At 54.6% G+C, this 25055-nt stretch overlaps 1 protein-coding gene across 2 annotated transcripts; it reads right to left on the bottom strand.

Moving 5' to 3' along the window:
* PRRT4 (proline rich transmembrane protein 4) lies at positions 1–23253 on the bottom strand. 2 transcript variants are annotated; one of them, XM_024130889.2, is made up of 5 exons: positions 23170–23253; positions 7644–8367; positions 7454–7558; positions 7009–7128; positions 1–2219 (listed from the first exon to the last, which is right to left on the bottom strand). In XM_024130889.2, exons 2-5 carry the CDS (start codon positions 8293–8295, stop codon positions 394–396), a joined length of 2703 nt encoding a protein of 900 aa, XP_023986657.1. In that variant the 5' UTR covers positions 8296–8367; positions 23170–23253; the 3' UTR covers positions 1–393. The 2 variants fall into 2 exon arrangements, with proteins under 2 accessions (XP_023986657.1, XP_028345588.1); XM_028489787.1 differs by lacking the exon at positions 23170–23253 and adding an exon at positions 9800–9871.
* Between the last annotated feature and the right edge of the window lie 1802 nt (positions 23254–25055).

Raw genomic sequence — 25055 nt, 5'->3', positions numbered from 1 at the left:
GGCATGGCAGAGGCGGGTATGGGGACCGAGGCCAGTCCTGAGGTCGGCTGAGCACAGCCCCTCTCACTCAGCACCAGAGTGGGAAGTGGTGGTCTGCAATGGAGCACCTTGGAGCTTTATTGCTGGTGAATGCCAAGGAAAGTGGGACCCCTGCCAGCCTAGAATTGCAGCTGAGGGCATCAGTGCCCAGGGCTCCAGAGAAGGTGGCACTAGTTCCCAATCAACAGAACCTGGCTGCTGACTCACCCATCCAGGAGTCCCTGGACGGGAAAGGAAGCGGGGAGAGGTATCTGAGCCAGGTGGGATTGGGGAAGGGGGTTACAGTGTGCAGGTCTCGGGCAGAACAGGCGCCAGAAGGGGGCGTATTGTCGGGGCGGCGAGGGGCCCACATCTTCACAGGTCTATGGTGTCGCTGCCCACGCTCAGCTCATCAATCTGTCGGCAGGCGTCCAGGAATTGTTCCTGCAGCAAGGCCTCTTCGGCCTGCAGCTCAGGAGTAGGCTCTGGGGAGTCGCGGGAGGATGGAGACAGGGCCTGGTAGGATCCTGAGGCCGGGAGGCTAGGGCTGCTTCCTGAGGGCCGCGGGGGACTGAGGACGCAGACCAGCGGACAGCGAGGGGGCCTGTCCGGGCTGGAGCACAGCAGCATGGACGAGCTGTCCCGCGACAGTCCGCACAGCGAGCCGGATGAGGCGCTGCTGCCCGCGGGCCAGGCCCCGGGAGAGGGGAGCTCGGGGGGCGCGGGGTAACCAGGGGCCTCCGCAGACCTCCCAGTGGGCCCGGCCCCGGTCTGCGCCCCCAGCGAGGCGGTGCGGTAGAGGCCGAGCCCCGGCAGGGCTTCCCCGAAGGCCGGGCCCTGGAAGAGGCCGGGCTTCAGCAGGGCTTCGCTGCAGAGGGCCTCCTCGATGCTGCGCCGCAGGTTGATGGGGGAGGGCGGGCGGAAGTCCACGGTGTAATCGCTGCAGGGGGAGGAGGCCGGTGAAGGGGCCGGGTTGGCGGCCGCGCCGTCGAAGCCCCGGCAGCCGCCTCCCTGGAGTAGGAGGTCGGGACCCGGCCCTGCCAGGGCGCACAGCTGCAGCAGCTCCGCGTCGCCACGCGCGATGGCGCTCCCCAGGGGCTTCTTGTCCGGGGGCCCGGCGACCCAGCCTCCGGGCAGCAGAGGGGCGGCGTGGCCGGGGGACAAGCGGAAGAGCTTGGCCCAGCAGCGCGGCGGCACGCGGGGGCTGCAGAGCGCCGGGTAGAGGCCCAGCAGTGCCAACGGGAGCGCGACGCCCACCTCGCCCAGGCGCAGGCCGAGCTGGAAGGCCCACCAGGGCCAGGGCCCCTCCAGGCCAGGTTGGCCGCCGTAGCCCAGAGCGTGCAGCACCTCGTAGCCCTGCAGGGCTCCGCTCAGCAGCCCGAAGGTGCCCGCCACTGGGGCCGTGCGCGCCGCGCGCCGCCAGGACTCGAGCGGGCCGAAGGGGCTGCGCGCCTGCGGGAAAGGAGTGGCGCCCTTGAAGCCGGACGCTCCCAGGGGCGCTCCGGCCCGCCGCCGCCGACCGCCCCAGCAGGACAGCGCCAGCAGGAGCCCGGAAAGGAGGGCGGCGAGGAAGGCGTGCAGCCCGCGGGAGGCGAGCCGCAGGGCCCGCAGCGGGCGATGGGCGGCGCTCCCGAGGGCGGCGGCCGCCGCCAGCCCCAGCCCCAGGAGCAGCAGCGCGGCCAAGGCGGCTGGACAGCGCGGCGGGCGCGGCCGGGCCAGAAGCAGGCAGGCCAGGCCCAGGCCGGCGGCCAGGCAGGGCAGCGGGAGGTCCTGCAGCAGCAGCCAGGCCAGCGCCGGCAACCGGTCGCGGTGCCCGTAGGCGTCGTAGAAGAGCGGGAAGGCCCGGGTGGTCCCGGCGGAGAGCAGGAGCAGGTCCAGCAGCGCCAGGCAGGGGGCGCCGGGCGGGCAGCGCCAGGGCAAGAGGGCCAGAGCCAGCAGCGCCAGCAGGGCCACCAGGCCGAAGAGCGCGCCTACCCCGTACACATGGGCCTCCCAGGCCAAACCCCAGCGAGCCTTGGCCTCTGTCCAGTCGGCCTCCAGGGTCAGGAAGAAGAGGGGCAGTGGGGCCGCAGGAGGCTGCGCTTCGCGTTCAGGCAGTTCTCTGATACTGCAGGACCCTGGCCCACATTCTGGCTGCACCGAAAGGTTCCCAAGGCTGGCGGGAGAGGGGTCATCCAGGCCAGAGGTGGAGGTGGTGGAGTCTGTGGGCAAAGAACGTTTGTCTGAGGCATTCCGTGCAGCCCTCCCCTTGCCCACACCCTACAGCCAGTAGCCTGTATGCCAATCAGAGAGTCCTCATAGCTTCCAGGAAGGACTTGTCTTAAATTTGAGACTCACTGACCTCACAGCCCCTCACCACCTTCCCCTCCCACATCAAACTCCTCTGGCTGCAGTTTCAGCCCTCATGCCCTCCCCCGACCCCATCCACCCCCAGCTCCCTGCTTTGTTCATTACCCTGTGATTCCACTGAAAAGGGTTTTTCTTAAGAAGTCACAGACTTTTACAAGTGGAAGGAGCTGTAGACGCCCCCTCTAGTTCAATCCTCCCGCCAGGAAGGAGGCTTCATGAGAACAAGACTCGCTTTGCTCACATCTGACCACCCATGCCTAAAACAGTGCCTGGCACAGAGTGGGCACTGAGCAGATATTCGTTGAAGAAATGAATCCTCTTATTTGCCAGATGAAGATATTGAGGCTCTGCCGAGAGGCCAAGTGACTTGTCCAAGGTTACAAATTGGCAGAGCTGCAACTAGAATCCAGATCTGAACACCAGTTTGAGCCCCTCTCCTTGATTTCAGAGGCGCTTCATAATACTAGTTTGCTTATCTCTTGTTCTGCATCCCTGACTCCCGATTCCCACCTTGGTGCTAGAAGAAGCTTGCCCTGCCTTTTTTCAGCTGCTCCCCCCTTCTCCCTGTCTCATCAGGAAAAGCCACCCCGCACTGCCCCCCCACACACACACACAGCAGGGGGAGTGATATGAGCCTCCCATCCCCAGCACCCTGAGAAAACACAACCTTCCCTATTCACTGGTCTTCCTGCCTGCTACACCTCCAACCTCGGCCTACCCATGGCTATGGTCCCATCCTAACTCAACTACAAAGCCATTGGTCTGAGGCTCTTAATACAATGCCCCTTTGGTTCTCACCCCCCTTTTACAGAAGGTGACATTGAGATGGATTCCTCTGGGTCTCAAGACTACCCTTGAACTCTGAGGAAGGAACATTTGGGGGGATCACGGCTTAGCGAGTGAGCCCCTCAGGTGCTCTGGGGTTTGCTAACTTAGGCTCCCAGCCCCATCCTGTGCTCTAACATCTTCCCCACATCCCCTTGAGGAAAGGGAAGTCAAGTAAGAGAGTGTGAGGACAAAGATCCCTAATTCTACTCTCCTGGAGCTAGAGAGGGGTGAAAAAGAGTTAGACCCAAGGACTTTCCACTGCCAGGCAGCAAGGGAAGATGCTTCACGCTGAACCGCCCTCCCCCCATCTAGCAGGCTTAGCAGAACCGCAGCTACAGGCAAGGATGGAGGGAGAAAGATGGTGGTGAAGGATGGGAGGAGCCATCTGGCCATGGGGAAATGCACGGGAGACAGATGTAGAATGAGGCGGGAAGGATCTCCTGACAAGCAGACTCCTGCCCCAACTGCCTGGCCATACCCAGCCATGCCTCAGCAGGACAAAACAGGAAGACTCCAGGCGCACCCCCATCCCTACCTCAGGCAGTGCCAGCTTGTGCTGGGGACATGGAAAACAGAGCAATCCTAAGAACAAGGAAAAGGAGTGAGCGGGCCAGAAAGCAGCCCTGGAGAGAGGGGAGGGGAAGGTAGAACTGGGCGACTGCGAGGGCAGAGAGGGAGCTGCCAAAAAATTACACATATACAGCCGGCTGCCTACTGCAGGTGGCAGCATGTTCCCTGGTTCCTGTCCCATCACATGCCTCAAGTCTAAACTGGGGAAGAGCACCTACTGCACAGGGCTGTTATGAGGATACATGGCCAGTGTGTGCAAAGCTCTTTGGAGAGACTGGTGCATCATAAGCATTTGATATACAACTGTTGTTGGTCTGATCATTATGGGCTAATGTTTATCACCTGTCACTCATCGGTGTATGTCTGTGTGAGTGTGACCATTTCTGGCCTCAAACTAATTCTCGATTTCACTAACAAAAGGCTGTTTTCCCTTAGAAAGTCAACAGTTAGTCAAATGAGTGAACATCAACGCAGTGTCTCACCCTGTGAACCCTGTTTAAAGAACACCATTTGGATGGACTGACCATCCCCAAACACCTACTGAAGACACAGCCGTGAGTTAAATGAGGAATCATTCAGCTGGCAACTGACGGCTTGCGGATTCGGTGGCGGGGCAGGGTCAGTCTAACACCAGCGGGATCAAATACACAAACATTCTCCCTCACCCCTCATTTATTGGCCCCCTCAGATACCCTTGCCCAACCCACTTCTGCAAAGTGGATGAGTTTCCTTGGTCTTTCCGGTCTTGGTGGGCTCTGCAGAGAGGCAGGGAGACCCCAGCCAGGAGCCCACAGCCTGCGCCAACCTGTCGCCCCTCATGCCTCCTCCTCGCTCACTGTACAGACAAGTGCAGCTCTCAGAGAGCTGTCCCACCTCACCCTCTTCCAGCTCCACTTCTCACTCGATGGCCACAAAGGACCCCATCTTTCACCTCTGGCCCAAAGCATTATGGCAACTAGAGCAAATTGCAACATTCCTAAGAAGCCAGAAAAAGAATGAAAACCAGGAAATAGAGTACAGGCCCAGCTCAAGTGTCAGAGGAGAGAGCTCTGACCTAGGAGCACTGCTCCCAGGGGGCAGGGAAGGCCAGGTATGGGTGGGGACAGGTGAAGAAGGCCCGGCCTCTGCCTTTGACGGGTCTGCTTGACCTCATCCTCTGTCTCCCCATTTGAGGCTTCCACAGAAGGGGCCCTCGGTTTCCCCCAGAAGGTAGTGACTTCCTAGGATCCCTCTCCTGAGCAGGCCTCCCTTACAAGGTGGTCCCACTCGGGCCCTGTGGCTCCTCTTGACCTCAGGGGCAAGAGAGGAGATGGGATGTCACTGTGAGTAACTGGCGAAGCCAGAGCTGACTGGGGAGGAGTTGGGAAGAGGGCCCGGCTCAATTTCTGGAAAAGTCCACTAGCTGCCCAGATCAAAGGGCTGGGGAATCACTCTCTACTCTGGATGCCGGAAGCTGCAGCCCGATCAGTGGCCTGGCCCCATCCCTCCCCCCAACCCCACCTCCAGGATCACAGAGGATTGGTACTCCTTGTAAGGGTGACATTCGCAATATTTAACCACTGTTTCAGGTGAATCAGAACAGCTGCCAGCCAGGTGGTCAGGGAGGGGAGTGGCGCTCGGGAGGCTAAGGAGAGTGGGTAGTTATCAACTGGTGTGGAAGTCTTTTACTATGTAAACGACCTGCACGACCGTTCAGCGCTTACTGGCTGAACGCGAGCTCTGTCCGAGGTGAAGCAGACCTAATGCAAGAGAAGAGAAGCTCTAGGCCCAAAGGTTAACTGTACCGAGGTTAGGAAGTTCCTAGAGAAGACACAGAGAGACTCCCTTTATCCCCTATCTGCTTGCCACTACTCCCCGCAGAAGGTGCTGTCAGGAACAAGGCTCTTTGGCCCTCCCTCCAGGAGGCCTGCAGCCCTCGGGGTTTATCCAAGAGGAACAGCCAGGAAGAGGCTGGGTTCCTGCAGCCGTGGAGAGGAGGGGGAAGGAGGGCGGGGCCACCAGCCGGCTGGGCTGCCTCTGATATTGTCCGGACTCATTAAACCTGCCTGGCCAGCGCTGTCACCAAGGCTGGCAGACCGCCACCCAGCATCCTTCCCCTGAGGCCACAGAGCCTGGCCCCAGCTCCACAGCAGATCCTGCACCGCTGCACTGGGCTGGATGGGGAGGAGACGGCAGGCTCCCCACCCACACGCCCAGGAGCGGCGAGTCCACTCGGGAGGAAGTGACAGGCAGGTGCTGCGTTAAGTCTGGAGCTGGAAGCAGCTCGGGGACCAGCGGTTTCCACTGCTGCACCAGTTCCTAGTGTGGAGTGGCTGAGGAGTCCCAGCCACAGTTAACCCTTTGCATGTCCCCCTTGGCCTCACCTACCAGAACCTCTCCCCAAGCAGCGTGCCCTCTGCCTTTTGTGGTATGTGTTGTCCCATCACATTTAGGGGCCACGGTTGCCGTGTCTGAGAGGTAGATCTGGAATGTACTTGGGACACACCGGGGAAAGAAGCAAGGTTAACAGACACTATTTAATGAGCTAATACTTTGTGCCCATTACATTATGTGGAAGCTTTACAATAACAAAGTAGGCACTATTATTAAACCCCAGATATAGGAGAAAATTTAGGCTCAGAGAAGCTAAATAGCCTGTTCAAGGTCACCAGCCAGTAAGGAAGGGGAATGGGATTCAAGTCTCAAAGCCAAGTCTCAGGATTCCAGAGCCCCTGGTCTTTCCTCTGCACCACCAGCTTGTCTACGTGCGTGTTCTGAAAGGCTCCCTTGAACGAGGATGGCGTCTGTCTGCGCAAGGTCTTCTCTTTAACGTCTTCCCAATGAGGGGCCCAACTCTGCCTATATCTGACAGCATGTCATGTCAGATCAGACGGCAAAGGAGAGAGCCCCAAGGCCGGAGTGGGAGGGTGGGGAGGCAGGCCAGGCAGACTGGAGTAGAGGGTGGGGTTAGTGCTGAGGCTGTGGAAATCATGAAGGAGTTCCTGTGTCCGTTTGCCCCTGATACATTTGTCTACATCCTGCTCTGCCTATGATTGCAAAACTCCCAGAGGACCATTACTTAACTCTGTGTGGGACCATCCTCAGCAACACTTGTTCTCAGACCATTAATCTATATCTCCATAGTGGTGATGAAGAGAATGGTGATGACAGTGAAATAAAAGGATCCCAGAATGCCGATGAGTGCCTAGCATGTAGTACGTGCTCAATAAATAATTGTCAAGTTTAAATGAACTGGGTACTTACCTAGTGATGCTGTTGCAATCAAGGCAGAGCTTAGGGAAGCAGCTGGGTCCAGTGGCCTTGGACTTGGGAGCTTTATCTCCTGGGGGGATGGGGGCGGGGACAGAGTGGTGCCAAAGAACCCTGCAAAGGGAGCACATAGGGCTAGACTGCCATCCTACCAGCTGGCGTCGGCCCCTGGAGCTTTGGAGAAAATCCTGTCCTTTCTCAGAGCTTGACCTATGGCAGCCACTGTCCCAGGAATTGTAGCCACATGTATACCAGAAGCTAAGCTACAAGGACCAAACCAGACTTAGTATGGCAAAGAGGGCATTTCCCCATAGAGCAGTGGCTGGTATCCCAGGTCCTGGGAGAAGGAATGCAAGCCACCCTTGAGTCAAGGGGAAAAGGAGGTGCTGGCATTTAGAGGTGTTCCATAAATGCTTGTTGCAGTGAAATAAACACTCACCTGGAGAATCCGAAATTCCAGAGGCAGAGCTTGGGGATGTAACTGGGCCCGGGGGGCTCAAGCCTGATAAGTTACGGAGTGGGGACACAGTAGTGCCAAAGAACCCTGCAAAAGGAGCCCAGGCTGAAGCTTCCTCCTACCTGCCAGACTGCCCAGCAGGGGCTCTTCTTGGGTTGGGGTGGGTACTCACCAAAGGGTCCCAGGCGCCCAGCAATCTCTGCCAGGCTGGCCCGCAGGCTGGGCAGCAGGGGCAGTGTTCGATGTCCAAGCGTTGGGGCTACGCCTGCTCTCAGCGCCATGTCAAACTTCAGCTCCAGCTCGCTCTGGTGGAGCCTGGGGGCACTGGATGGAGGTGCTGTAGCCGTCAGAGCAGTATCCCAGGTCACGGTGCCCATCCTGGGCTGGTAGGGAGCAGTGGGCCGGTCAGTGGGCCCAGTGAGGAGGGATGTGGACTCCAGAGGCCAGGAGGAGGCCCAGGGAGTAGAGCTGCCTTCAGCAGAGCCCTGCTCGGGCGGAGAGTTCCCGAGAGAGCCCACCAGTAGTTCCCAAAGGGGGTCAGTCCTCAGCCCACCGGCCACCTCTTCCTCCGGCTCCCGGCTCGGCCCCGGAGAAAGTGCCTGGGTCTCCGTGACAGAGCTCCCCCAAGCAGCAGCAGGTCCCCGAAGGTGGAATTTGAAGTTAAGCCCCAGGTTGAGAGACAGCATAGAGGCCTCACTCTGAGGTGGCGGGGCCAAAGTGGTGACACGGGCACCTGGGACAGAGGAGGCAGGCTGGGAGCCCACGGAGACAGCAAGCAGGACCCAGCAGAACAGCCCCAGCCCCAGACAGCCATACCCTGCCATGGCCCCTCCTGGCCTCAGGCGGCCTGGGTAGGCAGTGGACTCAGGTCTTCAGCACCTTTGAGCACGAAGGTCCTGGAGAGAGGAGAGGTGCTATGAGCTCTGGCTGCCTGGGATCTGATGCCCCAGAGAGGCTTCTGATCCCAGAGAAGCAGGTGGTGGGGATAGGACACAAAGGCTTCTGCCCAAGGAGGGTTGCCAGCTTCTTCCTGAACATTCAGACCCCAGCACAAATCTCTTCCCTGCAGTTTCCCTTCTCTCCCAGCCAAGGTTCCTTCTGCCTAAGCCCCTGCCTCCTCCACCTGCTCAGTCTGGGGACGGGCCTGACTGCATCCAGCTGCCCTCATCCTTGACTGACAGCAAAGCGAGTGGACGTGGATGTGGCTCCCAGACTCAGATCCCTTCCCTCCCTCTCTTCTCTCTTTCCTCCCTCAAATATCTGTTGAGGCCTACTATGTGCGGAGCACCCTTCTGGTAATACAACTGTGAACAAGCCAGCCCTCACAGATGAGCCTCAGCACATTCCCACCCCAGCTCCGGCCCCCTCTAAGATGTTTGTCCTCTCACTCAGACCCTGGGAGCACTGGTCCCTGGAGGAATGAAGCACAAGGTGAGTGATCTGGCAGAGATGGAGAAGGCAGCTCTGGCCAGGGAAGCAGGGTGCCCTGGTCTGGCAGAAGCTCTGTCCCTTCAGCCTTTCCCCTCTTTCCTGCGGCTTGGCCGGCTCCCCATCCCTTAACCCTAGAAGTATTGGGGGGAGGGTCAGCTTGGCCATCTCTGGCTTCCGGGGGGAGGGAAGATGGCCAGGCAGGCAAACTGGACAAGGGGCTGCTGCAGTAGACTCCTAACTCCCCGGCCCCCACCCCAGGCGCCTACATCTGGTAGGGGAAGGGGAGGGTGAGCCAGGGACGGAGGTGCACCCAGCACCCTTACACCACACACACGGCCACACCTAGCACCCATGACACACTCACCTATTCACCCTTCACACACCCCTGCACGTAAGTGTGCACACGCGCGCGTGCACACACACACACACACACTTGGTCCTGCCGAGCCCCCTCCCTCCTACATGGGTTCAGACCCAAGCTCTGTGAGCTCCCAACCCTTACACCACACACACGGCCACACCTAGCACCCATGACACACTCACCTATTCACCCTTCACACACCCCTGCACGTAAGTGTGCACACGCGCGCGTGCACACACACACACACACTTGGTCCTGCCGAGCCCCCTCCCTCCTACATGGGTTCAGACCCAAGCTCTGTGAGCTCCCAGCCTGCTCTGTGTCACAGGCACACACACACCCCCCTACCTCACAGACACAGTATATACCGACACAGAGGCAAACACACCCCTACACACACATTCGCACGCTCCTTACAGACACACAGCACACGCCGTCAACCCCCGACATGCACATTCCTACACACCCACCCACCCACCCCTACAGGCAGGCGCGCGCGCACACACACACACACACACACACACACACACACACACCTCCCTCTCCCGCTGCCCTGACGGCAGACGTGCTCCTCTTGCTCCCTCCCGCAGGCGGCTCTCCTCTGACAAGTCCCCCGAGAAGGGGCTGTCGCGGCGGCCCAGGCGCCCCGCTGAGCGATGCTCCGCCGACTCTGGTCGGCTCTCTCTGCGCCCGACGCCCCCTTGGCTCGTCCCGGCCACCGCGGCTTCGCCGACGCGCTGCCCCGGGTCTGGCGCGGCCCGTCCCCGCCCCGCAGCGCTGGCCCCAGGCAGGCGGCCCGGCCCGGCTCCGGCTCCGCGCTCCCTCCCGCTGCGCCGCTTCCTGGCTGCGAGGCTCGCTCCCCTGCAGAGCTGTGCGCCGGGCTCCGCGGCAGCCGCGCTCTGACCGCCCGCCCTCCCCGCCTCCTGCGCTCCCGCCCCGCGCGCCCGCCCTCTCCCCTCCTCCTCCCCCGGCCCGCGGCCCGCGGTCCGCCTCCAACCCGGCGGGCAGGCAGACGGGCGCGCACCGCAGCGCTGAGCCGCCGCCGCCGCCTCTGTGCCCGCGTCCCCACGCGCGCTCATTCACCCGGCGCTGCCGCCCAGCCGCGGCGGGCGCGGGCACCGCGTTCTCAGCCTGGCGCCGCAGCCGCACGCTCCCAGGGCGGCCCATCACACACATCCACTCGTACGCCCTCCCCAGGAAACACCGCGAGCCAGAGCACCACGCGCACGCTCGTGTGCACACACACGCGCGCGCACACACGGCAGCCTGCCCAGGATGGCACCCCCGGCAAGAAGAACCACTATGTTTATTAAGCCGTGAGTGGAAAGTGTAATAAGCACGTCTGCACCCCTTATTTCATTAGTCCTCAGCACAACCCTGTGGGTGTCCCCATTTCACAGATAGGTAAATTAAGGCCCGGGGTGGCTGGGGAAACTCACGAACTTGCCCAAGATTACAAAGCTGGGCAACCTGAACCCAGTCCCTCTGCTGTTTTCTCCATCACCTGGTGGCTTTCAACAGTTGGAAGTGCCTCCAGCACTTCACAGGTGAACCACCAAGTGTCAATCTGTATGTAACATTTCTTTTTGCTAAAACTGATCCCTCAAAAATACTGAAGAGTTTCAGAAATGTCTCTCACCTTGTGAGAGGTGGCTTACAACTTGTTTCCAATAAGGGGCAAGAGGAGAACAGTGAAGTCAAAGAGTGTGCAGTCCAGGAATACAAGAGCACACAGGCCAGTGTTGAAGATAACTACAGAGCAGGGCTGCCACTGTGGATATTTCATGGACCCTATCATGTTGTCACAGTGACTGATTTAAGTAGTACTGGCTCGTTTATGCTGACTTGAATCTCTAAATCCCTCCCAAGGGCTTCCCTGGTGGCACAGTGGTTAAGAATCTGCCTGCCAATGCAGGGGACACGGATTCAAAGCCCTGGTCCGGAAGATCCCACATGCCGCGGAGCAACTAAGCCCAGTGCGCCACAACTACTGAGCCTGCATGCCACAACTACTGAAGCCCACGCGCCTAGAGCCCGTGCTCCGCAAAAAGGGAAGCCACCACAATGAGCAGCCTGTGCACCTCAAGGAAGAGTAGTCCCCGCTCGTGACAACAAGAGAAAGCCCGTGCACAGCAACAAAGACCCAATGCAGCCAAAAATAAATAACTAAATTTCTAATAAATAAATAAATCCTTCCCAAAATGTTAGTACTTGAAAGTATCAGGTGAACATAAAACACAGGAGGTTCCTTGCACCATACAAAGCTGTCCCAAAAAATCCAGACATCCTACTGTGTGTCGAGCACCATGCTGGATGCTTAGGTGTCTCCTCACTTAGTCCTCATCATAGGCCACACAGAGAGAAAAATGAGTGTCACCAGGTAACAGCCTTGGATGTTACCCTGATCCCCCTACCTTGCTGTTCTGCAAGGTTGGGGAGAGGGTGCTTAAAGAGTTACCCAGGGGCTTCCCTGGTGGCACAGTGGTTAAGAATCCGCCTGCCGATGCAGGGGACACGAGTTCGAGCCCTGGTCGGGGAAGATCCCACATGCCGCGGAGCAAGTAAGCCCGAGCGCCACAACTACTGAGCCTGCGCTCTAGAGCCCGCATTTAAAAAAAAAAAAAAAAATTTCCCTGGGGCGGATCTGTCTAGGGAAGATCCCACATGCCGCGGAGCAAGTAAGCCCGAGCGCCACAACTACTGAGCCTGCGCTCTAGAGCCCGCATTTAAAAAAAAAAAAAAAAGTTACCTAGGGCAGATCTGTCTCAAGAATGGCTAGCGTAGCACTTGGCCCAGACACATGCTCAATGAATATTAGCAAAGTGAAGAACGAATGAATGAATGATTCTAGGGCCCAAATGGGCAATGGGTTGCATTTCAGAAAGGCATCCAGAACTCACTTTCTTATCACAGAATTCCCCCAACTGATGTAAGATAGACTCAGGCCACTAACTGAACCTCTCTCCAGGGAACATCAACGATGAAGTCTGGGATTTATTCTGGGTCTCTAAACAAAATATTGCCAAGGGCATTCCCTGGATGCACCCTCAGGGATCACTATAGGGTCCCTCCTCTAGTAGGAAACCGCCCTAGTCATTTAGGGGCTGCCTGGAGGCTGCATACTGGGATCCAGCCTCTGGGTTTCTCTCATATACTTAATAAAAGTTATCCCACTAGAGACGTTTTCCTTGAATCCTCCTCACAGAAAGGCTAATTTCCTGCTAATCATGTTCAGTTAAAGACTTCTAAATGAAAAGACAGAAATAAACATGCCCCAGTACATTAAAATAACAATCCTCCATGACCAATAACAATCCTCCCAGTAATTATATATTTTAAAATATATTAAAAGGGGAAGTTAGGGTTCTGGGTTAAGATGGTAATTGAATGTGTACATCTAATTTCACTCCCTCCTAAAACCCCACTAAAACCTCCATAAAGAGATTTTTAAATCAAGAGATAAACCTACAAGGATAGACAGAACAGGGAAAAAGACAACAGTCACAAAATTTTTGAAGCAGGATGGCAGGCCAGCCATCTGGTTATTTACTGACTTACCAGCCCCAAGGAAAAAGACATCTCAGCTGGCAGTGGTGAAAACTGAGAGCCAACTTGATCTACATGGCAAGGTTCTCAGAGGCACAGAAATTGGGAGTCCAAGGTACCTCTGGTTTCCCAGAGGTGAAAGGTGGAAGAAGTTGCTAAGATAAGGACCAGGATGAGGAGTTAGATCCCTCCATCTCTCCCCCAGCTCCAAGCCCCTGGGCAACAGTCCCTCCCCTATGCCAGCCAGAGTCTGGGGGATTTTCCTCTGAAGAATATATGATAGAAGGTGTCTGGGTTGGAGCACAGTTGTGAATGGAGATACCATACTGAAAAATACTGAAAACAAAGGGATTAAGTGACTGTGTCATATGGAATGCGGAATGCTGAATGCTGAGCTTTCTGCCACCATCAGGGTCCCCAAGTGCTGGGAGCAGGACCTAGGCAGGAAACTGGAAGACACTACTCTGGGGTATTTCACCAGTCCACGAGGAAAGACCTAAAGATACTGAAACAGCCCAGCCAGCCCACCCTACAGTGGCAAACCCAACCTCTGAGCTCAGAGTTTCTGACTAGCCTCCCTCCCACCTACACAATCTTAATCACGGCCAAGTGTTACCAGACATCCAGGAAATTTTCTAATGCAGAAGAGAGCCACAAAACAATCAGAAAAAAGTAACTTGGAGGAAACAGGTTACACAGGGAGAAGAAAGTGTCAAAAAGACCACAGTTAATATCCTTAGAGAGATAAAAGATACTGCATCCATGAAACAGGAACAAGATGCTATACAAAGGAACATCCAAAGATGTTTGTAGCAAAAGCAACATTTATGTCTAAAATCATGACAGCAGAAACAAAAACATCAACACAGAGATAGGCAGATAAAGTTGATTCAATCTCCCTGGAAAGTAAAGCAAATATACAAAGAGATAGAAAATATAGGAGGGGAAGGTCTTCCCTGGGGGCGTAGTCGTTAAGAATCCGCCTGCCAATGCAGGAGACACGGGTTCGAGCCCTGGTCCGGGAAGATCCCACATGCCGCGGAGCAAGTAAGCCCGAGAGCCACAGCTACTGAGCCTGGGCTCTAGAGCCTGCAAGCCACAACTACTGAGCCTGTGTGCTGCAACTACTGAAGCCCGTGAGCCCGTGCTCCACGACAAGAGAAGCCACCTCAGTGAGAAGCCCGCGCATTGCAACGAAGAGTAGTCCCTGCTCGCCGCAACCAGAGAAAGCCCGTGCGCAGCAATGAAGACCCGACGCAGCCATAAATAAATAAATAAATGTATTTTAAAAAAAGAGTAAAGGAGAAGCCAAAATATCATTATACTGTGAAACATTTGGAAAGCCATTAGAAAAAAAATGTGATTAGGTTAAAGCTAAATATCCCCATCAATAGTTTTTCTATACAAGAATGGGGAGAAATATCCCATTCGATATAGGCAAAATGCATTAAAGAAAGAAATAAACTTATTAAGAAATGAAAGGAAGCTATGTGAAGCAAACTACAGAACTTTACTGAGAGATATAAGATACTCTGATAAATCCTTCCACAATGTATACGTGTGTCAAATCATCACATTGCACACATTACATATCTTACAGTTTTGTCAATTTGTACCTTAATAAGCTGAAAAAATACAAGAGGCCTTGATCAATGGAGAAACCAACCTTGTTTCTGGATAGAACCTCTCAATATTTCATAAGATCATTAATTCTTTCCAACTTGATTCGTATGTTGAGCAGTATTCCAATTAAAATATCAATGAGATTTTTTTTAATGTGAAATAATTATTTCATAGCTCATCTGTAAGAATAACAGGCACAAGAAGAGAAAGAAGGGTGGCGAACGGGATGTATGGCAAAAAGTGGCTCCTTGGGTAGTGTGTATTGATTTACATAAATATTAAAATATAGTACAAAGCTACAATGATTTCTTTTTTATTTTTATAAATTTATTTATTTATTTATTTTTGGCTGCGTTGGGTCCTCATCGCTGCACGTGGGCTTTCTCCGGTTGTGGCGAGCGGGGGCTACTCTTTGTTGCGGTGCACAGGCTCTAGGCGCGCAGGCCTCAGTAGTTGTGGCGCACAGGCTTAGTTGCTCCGCGGCGTGTGAGATCTTCCTGGACCAGGGATCGAACCCGTGCCCCCTGTATTGGCAGGTGGATTCCTAACCACTGCGCCACAAGGGAGGTCCCTATTGTTATGCAATTTTTTAAGGTTACTTTCCATTTACAGTTACTACAAAACATTGGCTGTATTCCCGGTGTTGTACAATACATCCTTGAGCCTATGTTACACCCAACAGTTTGTACCTCCCACTCCCGCCACTGGTAACCACTATTTTGTTCTCTATATCTGAGAGTCTGCTTCTTTTATGTTATATTCCCTAGTTTGTTGTACTTTTTAGATTCCACATGTAAGTGATACACAATGATTTTTTTAAACTGTGATTCTGGCACAAGAATCAATGGAGAGGGGAAAGCAGTGGGAAGAAGCACTAGCCAAGCAACTGGCCCATTTCTTTACTCCTCACGGCAGAATTCCAGTTGTCTGCACCATCGTCTCCACTTCTTTACCTCCTACTCCAGCCCGGCTTTCCATCCCCTTGCTCTACTGAAACAGTTCCTGTCAAGCCATGTGTCAAGTCACGATGATTTTAGGTTGCCAACTGCAGTAGACCTGAATCTTCTTCCTTTACTTTCCTGAAGCAGTAGATACCCTCCATCACTTACCCCTCCTCTATCACTCACTCCTCTTGGATCTGGAGACACTGCACCTGCCTTGCTCCCCTCCTTTGCCACTTGGCCTCCTCCACTTATGGTCTTGCCTAGGCAATTTCACCTGGTAATACGGTTTCAAATACCAACTCTGACCTCTAAGCTTCAGTCTCATATTATCTAACCACCTACCTGACTTCTCTGGTTAGCTAAGAGATGCTTCAAACTTGTCATGTCCAAAAAAGAACCCTTTCCCCCAATCATTTCCCATGAAAAACCAGTCAACCTCTCCACCAAAAGAACTTTTCCTCCAGTCTCCCTCATTCTTTCCTATTTTATGTAATACTACTACTTTTCCCTACTCGGTTGACTAACCAAATATCTAGCTCTTGTTTCTGATTCCTCTCTTGCTCTCACCCTTACATCTAATTCATCAGCAAATCTAGGCAGCTTTATCTCCAAAAGACTTCTCACATCCATGCGCTTCACTGCTCCCTGTCGCCATCACTGTCTCACCTAGATTACTGCTTTCTGTTCCCAACCCCTGGCAGCAACAGATCCTTTCACTGTCTCCACAGTTTTGCCTTTTCAAGAGTGTCAATTGGTTGACAGTGTATAGTTTGTAGCCTTTTAAAATTGGCTTCTTTCATTTAGTAATATGTGTCTAAGCTTCTTCCATGTCTTTTCACAGCTTGATAGCTCATTTCTTTTTAGTGCTGAATAATATTCCATTGTCTGGATGAACCACAGTTTATTTATCCATTCACCTACTAAAGAACATCTTGGTTGCTTCCCAAGTTTTGGCAATTATGATAGAGATGCTATAAACATTCACATGCAGGGACTTCCCTGGCAGTCCAGTGGTTAGGACTCTGCACTTTTGATGCAGAAGGCGTGGGTTCCATCCCTGGTCGGGGAACTAGGATCCTGCATGCTGCCTGGCGTGGCCAAAACAAACCAACCAACCAATGGACAACAAAAAAAATTCATGTGCAGGTTATTGTATGGACATACGTTTTCAACTCTTTTGGGTAAAAACCAAGGAACAGGGCTTCCCTGGTAGTGCAGTGGTTGAGAATCTGCCTGCCAATGCAGGGGACACGGGTTCGAGCCCTGGTCTGGGAAGATCCCACATGCCGCAGAGCAACTAGGCCTGTGAGCCACAACTACTGAGCCTGCGCATCTGGAGTCTGTGCTCCGCAACAAGAGAGGTCGTGACAGTGAGAGGCCCGCGCACCGTGATGAAGAGTGGCCCCCGCTTGCCACAACTAGCGAAAGCCCTCGCACAGAAACGAAGACCCAACACAGCCATAAATAAATAAATAAATAAATTTATAAAAGAAAAAAAAACCAAAAACAAGGAACACAATTGCTAGGTCATATGGTAAGAGTATGTTTAGTTTTATAAGAAATCACCAAATTATCTTCCCGTTTTGCATTCCCACCAGCAGTGAATGAGAGTTCCTATTGCTCCACATCCTCACCAGCATTTGGTGGTATCAGTGTTTCAGATTTTAGCCATTCTAATAAATGCATAATAGTATCTCACTGTTGTTTTAATTTGGAATTCCCTGATAACATATGATGTTGAGCATCTTTTCCTATGCTTATTTACCATCTTCTTTGGTGAGATGTCGTTCAGATCTTTTGCCCATTTTAAAATTGAGGTGTTCATTTTCTTCTTGTTGAGTTTTAAAGGTTCTTTGTATATTTTGGATTACAGTCCTTCATCAGATATATCTTTTGCAAATATTTTCTCTCTGTCTGTGGTTTGTCCAAATACTACTGTTTAATCAGAAAAAAAGAGCTCTTCAGATTCAACTCAACACACATCACCCAGGCGAGTGCCTCAACACCTTAAACACCTCCATCACCCAAGAACCCTATGATCTCCCTGAGTCCCACACTAGGATCCCCCTCCCCTGCTCCCAGTGGCCTGGTTAACATCCTCCCTCAGCCACTGCCCTGTCTAGCCTTCCTGAGCTCAGCTGTTCTCTCTCACTTCCTCTCCACCATGCTCTGAGGCTTCTTGCCCCTTCTCCCAGGTCTGAGAATGAGGCCACATTCCAGTGATACTCCTAGCAGCCAAGAACCAGCCACCTGAGAGTGGAGTTTGGCTTGGTCCTGACAGACAGAGGGAGGGGAATGGCAGCGTGGAAGGGCCACGGCAAGAACCAGCGAGAAGAGTCAGGCGTCAGGTCTGGGATGAGGGCTCCTCAGCCCAGCTGCGTAGGGCTGCCCTCTCCCAGGAGGTCAGAACACCTCCCCAGCACCCAGAAGGCCAGTGCCTACCAGTGACTGCCTGCTCTCTCCAAGAGAGATGAAGAAAAATGGGGGTAAATGAGAAGCCGAGTGGTGAGAGGAAGTTGTCTCGAGGAACGGAGATGGGGACCCTACTGCTGATGGCTCCTGGGGTGGGGGAACTGGGGCAGGCTGGCAGAGGGTCCCTCCAGGGAGTCCCTGTGTTTCATCTCTTTGTGTCTTTAGCTCAAAGACGCAAAGCTTTGGCTCAAAGATTAGTAGTGAATAGGGCAAGGGTCAGGGAGGTCTGCTGCACACATTGCTGTGTAATTTTTTTTAAAAAGAAGAACGGTGCTTTAATCTTTTGACAAGGGCAGCTGTTCCCAAATGTCTGCTTTGTGGACCTCTATCTCCTTGTTTTCTGCAGTCCTTAGACTTAACTCTACCTTACTGTTTTCCAGTGTATCAGATTCCTCATTTGCAAAATGGGATAATAACAATCCTTCCTCGAAAGAGTTACTGGGACCAGTAGATGAGCCCGTATATACAAAATGCTTTGAATATGTAGAAATGGCACATTGAAATACTTATGGAAGTGTTTGCTACCATATTACTATGGTATTATGGTTCCAGGAGTGACAAATAAAGCCTCTGGGGTGAGTGGAGGAGGTGAAGTTTGGGGGCAGTGTACAGAAGAGGCTGGTAGTGGATGCGGTACCAGGAGGGGGTGGGGATAAGTAAGAGACGGAAGTGGCTAGGAGAGGAGGATTCCTACCCGGGGTTGGGCTACGAGGTGCACTCTAGCCAGCAGGTAGAGGTAAAGAGCTTGCGGCTGGTAGGAGCTGTGATACCATCTGCAAGGCTGATCTGTTTAAGTTTTATAGGACAGAGTCGGCCCCAGGGAAAAGTGTCCTGGTTCTCACATCCCGGTGAAAAAGCACATGCCCTGCTTAGAGCAGAGGCTCCTGCTCTGCCCCTCCCATCCTGCCCAGACCCTTGGACCACCCAGGCTCAGGATAAGAGGGGAATGGGGCCAAAGGTTGAGGGCTGCACTGGGGACCCTGCCCCTCCTCCCACACAAAGCTCGGCTGGGCTTTGGCTTTTGACAACCTGATGTCTTCCCACAAGTGCCCAGAGAACCCAGCTGTTTCCCGCAGCAGCCGAGCGGAGACCCGCGGCCCCGGGTGCTTCTGTCCACGACCCTCCCCCTCCTGGTGATGCCCCCAGCCCTCAGGTGCTGGGAGGACAGACCGGAGCAGCTGAGGGACCTGCGGGGCTGAGGGAGGATGACAAGAGCCACCGCAGCAGCACGCATGTGCGGCCTGGTCAGGGTGTAGGTGGGGGTAGGCAGCCGCCTCTCCGTCTATCGCCCGAGGAGAAGCCAGCAGCCCGAAGGAGGGGCCGGCTCCCCCAGCTACCCGTGCAGGCCTCCCTCCTCCTGTGGCTGTGGAGGAACCTCACAGCAATCTCCGGTCCTCATCTCAGCCCTCTTCCCAGTTTCCTGAGACCTGATGCCTTCGTTATGTAAATGGCAAAGTTGATGCTGGGGACACGCTTCTACCTCACCTACCACAGCACCTGGGCTGGGCGGGGAATGAGGGAGGGGACGGGCTGGGCTGCCTGGGCTGCCCTTCTGGATGCCCTCAGGTCCTTTCCCTCGCCCTCACATCCCCTCCCCCTGGAGCGCAGGCCGTGGGTACCAGTGGCTTGTGTTCTACCCGTTTCTGCGCTCTGGGCCCTACTCCCACCTGATCTGGTTGCCTGTAGGAGGGGGGTTGGCGGAGCCCCTTGTAAAACTTTTCTAGGGAGAAGGGCACGGGTGAGGGAGCGAACCAGGAACACTGTTGCCTCAGGCGGTTGGAGCAGATTGCTTATAACACGTGAAATAAGCCATTCATCAAACTCTACCAATAACAGTAATAGTAATAATAATAATGTGTCTGAAGCAGCCTCACTTGGGAACCGGGAGACCTGCGCTCGAGTCCTGCCTGGGGCAGAGCTGAGAAGAACGTTCACCTTTCTTCTTTCAGGGCCTGACCGCTGCCGATAGGAGGGTGAAGTCACGTCTGCAGGGCAAGAACAGGAAAAGCTTGGAGGGCGGAGACCCCCGGGAGATTCAGGGCAGGCAGGCGCTTGGGAGGCGATAAGGGAAGGCGGAGGTGGGCAGTGAGATGCTGAGGTGAGGAGAGCCCACTTCATCTGGCCCCCGGGCAGGGCCGCGCTCAGCCCCTCACAGCCAGTGGGAGGGAGGGGCAGGGGGTGACATGGGAGGAGGGCAGAGAGTGACCTACTGTGAGAGCTCAAAAAATACTGAATCGCTGACTGAATGCAGGGGAGAAGGGTGCCGTTCACAGTGGGCACCGTGGACCAGCCCCTCGTCCCAGCGACGCCTCACAGCCTTCTTGGCCTTGGCCCCTGGTGCCGAGTGCGCCAGCAACAGGCCGGTTCAGAGAAGGGAGCCCCGGAGAGGGGGGTGAGGGCTAGCCCCAGAGTAGGGTTTCTTGATCCTTGGAGATCGAACTCCTTCTGAGGATCTGGTGGAAATTCTGCTACCGCTGCCCAGAAAAACAGACACACAACCTGACACGCGTGGCAGGGGGTCCGCCAGAGCCCATCCATGAACCCCAGCCCACAAAATCCTCTCTCTCCTTCCCAATCCGATATTGCCCGCCTACCTACTCCTCCATGCCCCATGCCAGGGCCCCAGGAGCTAAGACACAAGTCCTGCCTCTGGGAGCTTGCAGGCCAGACCAAGATGCACCCCCAAGGGACTCAAAGCAAAAGCAGAGGGGCCCATTGGGAGTTCCCAGGAGGGAGGGGCTCATTTCCAATCTGAGGAGGCAGCCTTGGGATCACAGCAAGCCCACAGGCTCTGGAGTTGGCCAGTCTCTTCATTTATACAGTGGCGATCAATGACTGCCTCCCAGGGATGGCGTGGGATAGTCAACGGTATTTAGCACGGAGCGAGGCTCAGGTAAACGTGCCATAAACACTCCCTCTAGCATTGGCCCAGCTGGGCATGGTAAGTTGAATAATGGCCCTCCAAAACTGCCCACATCCTAAGCACTGGAACCTGTGACTCTCTTACCTTAGACGGCAAAAGGGACTTTGCTGATGAGACCACATTAAGGGTTTCGAGGTGGGGCCGTTATTATGGATTATCCAGGTGGACCCGATGATTACAAGAGTCCTTACTAGACCGAGGCAGGAGTGTCAGAGTCAGAGCAGATGTGACAATGGAAGCAGAGGCCAGAAAGGCAGGGAGATTTGAAGATGATGCACTGCTGGATTTGAAGATGCAGGAAGGGGTCCAGAGCCAAAGAATTCAGGTGGTCTCTAGAAGCTGGAAAAAGCAAGAGAAAAGATCCTCCTCTAGGGCCTCCAGAAGGAACACAGCCTGGAGGATCCATTTTCATCTTCTTTTTTTGTTTTGGTTTTTTGTTTGCTTGTTTTTGTTTGGTATTTTTTGTTTGTTTGTTTGTTTTTTTGGCCACACTGCGTGGCATGCGGGATCTTAGTTCCCCAACCAGGGCTCTAACCCGCACCCCGCCCCCAGTGGAAGCACCATTCTTAACCACCAGACCACCAGGGAAGTCCCCATTTTCATCTTCTGACTTCCAGACTATAGGATAATAAATTCGTGTTGTTTTAAGAGGCTAAATTTGTGGTAATTTGTTACAGCATCCACAGTAAACTAATACACCAGGCCTTGCCAGGGGAGGCCAGAGCCTGCTGGGGCGAGGCTGTGGTGCAGGAGGGAGGCCGGAGGGGGAGTTTTGCAGCCGGCAGGGCAAGGAGTGAGACTGCGTTGGGAGGGAGGAGGGGCTGGGCATGGAGTGCTCAGCCCGTGACCTCACCCTTGGCCAGCCAGGCTGCCCTGGCATCCGGACGCCTGTCAACCCGAGGTTATATGCCTCACTGGGCCAGAAAGGGATCTCCGTGTAGCCAGGCCCCAGGCAAGGGTGGGGTTGTGGCAAAGAAGGCTGGTGCCCGGGGAGGGAGCCCAGTCAGCCCCTGGGGCTGCAGAGGCCACATGAGTGGAGGGGGAGGCCAGAAGGGGTTGGCAAGGTGCCCTGTCACCCAGGGCCCCCTGCCAGCTCGTCCTGGTCTACCTCTCTCCTGTGGGGCACGAAGCACTCCCTTCCTCTCTTCTTTTTCCCTCTCCACCCCTGGGCTCCCCTAGGAAAGTGGGAGGAGGAGGGACTTGAGGGTAGAGAGCAAGTGATGGGGTCACAATCTCAGCTCCGTGGCTGAGTAGCTGGATGACCTTGGGCGAAGCACGTTGTCTCTCTGACCCTGTTATCTCCTCTGGAATTGAGAAAAGAGTCTCCACTTCATGGGGCTATGTTAAATGACACAACACAGCGCCCAGCATAGAGTGAACCCTCCAAGTGCAGCTGGTCTTTGTGTTATCACATGTATACACGCCACTGCCCACAGATGGAACATCAAGTCTATCGGCCCTGCTAGGTGCCCAGTTCTTCCAGGGAACATGGTGTCCTGCCTATCTTTGCATCTCAGCATTACTACAATTACTGGTGTGTATTAGGTGATGACTATGTGTTTTACCTATTCGTTCACTCATTCAACAAGTACTTATGTGTAACACTGCTCTGGATGATGAAGACATATGAGGGAAAACAGACCGTATGCATGTAAACAGAGAGTATGTTTGTGATGTGCTATGAAAAACAACAAAGCAGGAAGAGGGAGTGCCAGCAGAGGAGGAAGGGGAGCGGTTTGCTATTTTGTACAGGGTGTCAGGGAAGGTCTGTCTCACAAGATGCTACTGGAGCAGAGACCCCAGGGAAGTGAAGGAGTGAGCCCTGTGGATTTCTGGGGAAGCGGAGGGTTCAGGCCTGGTGGAAGCATTCGAGGACAGCAAGGCTGGTGCAGTGGGATCAGAATGGGTGAGGGATAGAAAACAAGGTCTGACCTAGTTGGGGCCAGATCACACAGGGCCTTGCAGGCCATAGTAAAGCCTGGATTTTACCAGGCTTTACTATGGAAATTTACTATAGAATGGAACTGCTATTCTCCAGACAGGGTGGATTGAAGGAGGAAAGGTCTGGGAGGATAGTGAGGGAGTAGTGATGGTTAATTTTATGTGTCAACCTGACTGGGCCATGGGGTGCCCAGATATTTGGTCAAACATTCTGGGTATTCGTGCTGGTGTTTTTGGATGAGATGAACATCTGAATCTGTAAGACTGAGTAAAGTCGATTGCCCTCCCGAATGTGGGCGATCGGCTGGAGGCCTGAATAGAACAAAAAAAGGCTAAGAGAGAATTTGCTCTCTTTGCCTAAGTCTTTGATCTGGGACATGGATCCTCTGCTTTCAGACTTGGACTCAGACTGGATGGCTCTCCCGTTCTCAGGCATAAATAAATATTGTGTGCCTACCTCCTACTGGTTCTGTTTCTCTGGAGGACTAACACAGGGAGTCCGAAGTCGGGTGTGGGTTATGTTCAGCACGAGATCCTGCTCAGTATCCTGGTGGAGACGTGGAATAGGCAGAGATATGAGATCACAAGGGACTGAGAGCAGATTCGATCATTGAACTGAATTTGAATCCTCCCGACCTCTGTCCCCTGACCCAGCTGAGGCCGGTTTTCTCCTCTGCACAACTGCTGAAGTGGAATCCTTTCCTGCCTCTTCTCCCCAGAATAGCCCTGGGCTCCAGCTTTGCATCCTGCTTGGAGAGCTCTCCTGTCCTTGGCTTCTCCAGAGGGTTCACATAACATCCAGAAGCCCTAAATCCCTTCCCCCTCCCCAACTCTGTGGTCTTCTGACAGAGGGGAGCCCCCACAAGGTGAGGGGAGCCCTGAGCAGAGGGGTTGCCCACCCAGGCCAGGAAAGGACAGCTGGGCTAGCAGGGGTGGATCTGTCTTCACTGCTGCTCTCCTGGTCTCCCAACAAGTTCTGGCCCCCAGCACCCCCCATGCCAGCTTCCCTTGGGGGCTTGGACACTTCACACCCGCCAGGAGGTGCAGTGTAATGGAGGGGGACATCCAGGCAGGCCCAGCTTCCCAACTGGGTGTACCTCTTATCAGCTGGTGACCTGGGCAGGACACTTTGTCTCTCTGAGCCTCATTTTCCCCATCCGTAACAAAGGGATATGTGTGACTGCCTTATAGGGTTGCTGAGGGTAACCTACCACAGTGGTTGTTGCTTAGTAATAATGACAGCAGATGGCGGGTCTTTCAGACTCCTTTCCCCACCCCAGCCAGCCTCTCTCCTTTCTGAGAGATTAGGTTATTTTACCCCCATCCTGTCCTTCAGAAGCCAAATTTTACTATGGACGTGGGCAGCCAGGGAATGGTTGACAAGGGCAGGGCTTTCAGAAAGGCTGCCGGTCGCCCAGGAAACTACCCCACTCGGAGTTCCCTGGGGTCCCACAGGTCGTTGGGTTCTTGCGCCACCTGCTGGATGCAGTGCCGCACTGCTCCTAAAGCACCCAGACCCGGGAGTCCTGCATCTCCGAGCAGAGAACACTCTCTGCCCCGCCCCTCTTCTCCTCACAGCATCTCCACCATAAAACGTCCTTCTTACTGTTTGTCCCTACATTTTCCCAGAGACCAGAGGCATGGAAAGGAGTTGGAAGCACTGTGAACCACAGGGAGGAGTGGGAGCAACGCCCTTCCCGGAGAACGACGAGGACGGCCGAGGGCTCTGGTAGTGTGGGGTCCGAAGGAAGTCCCTCCCCTTAATTGATTTCCTGAAGCTCGGACTCCGCAGTGCAGACAAGCGTTTTGCTTCTCATTAGCCCACTTTCCACCAAGAGGGAGCAGTGGGGAGGAAGAGGTTAAAATTGGGGGTGGGAGAGTGACGTGCAGGGTCACAGCCAGGTCCTTACGCAACATCCCCTCCAGGCTCCCTCCTCCTTTCCAGCGGCTCAGCCCCTGATGCCCTAGTCCTGACTTCTCTTTTCTTCTCTGGGGAGAACCTCCCTACCTACCTTGACAGCAAGTCAGACAAACCCCTTGGAGCCTCAGATCATCCTGTCTCTAAGGGAACTCCCGGGGGCGAGGGGCAGAAGAGGGAGAAGCAAAAAGCCCTCTGCTATGAGAGACAAGGTCTCCTGGGTTGCATTCCCGCCTGAGGCAGCCCCTGTGCTTGGCCATCCTGAGGTCATCCTGCCCTGAAAGGTGAAGGGTGAGGTGGAGCAGCTGACATGTGGGGTCAAAGGACAGGAAGCTTAGGGCTTCCCTGGTGGCGCAGTGGTTGAGAGTCCGCCTGCCGATGCAGGGGACACGGGTTCGTGCCCCGGTCCGGGAAGATCCCACATC

The sequence above is a fragment of the Physeter macrocephalus genome, chromosome 5 (genome assembly GCF_002837175.3).
Source record: "Physeter macrocephalus isolate SW-GA chromosome 5, ASM283717v5, whole genome shotgun sequence".
Lineage (NCBI taxonomy): Eukaryota > Metazoa > Chordata > Mammalia > Artiodactyla > Physeteridae > Physeter > Physeter macrocephalus.
Note: the sequence above shows the minus strand (reverse complement) of the source record. Positions and strands in the feature narration are given on the sequence as shown.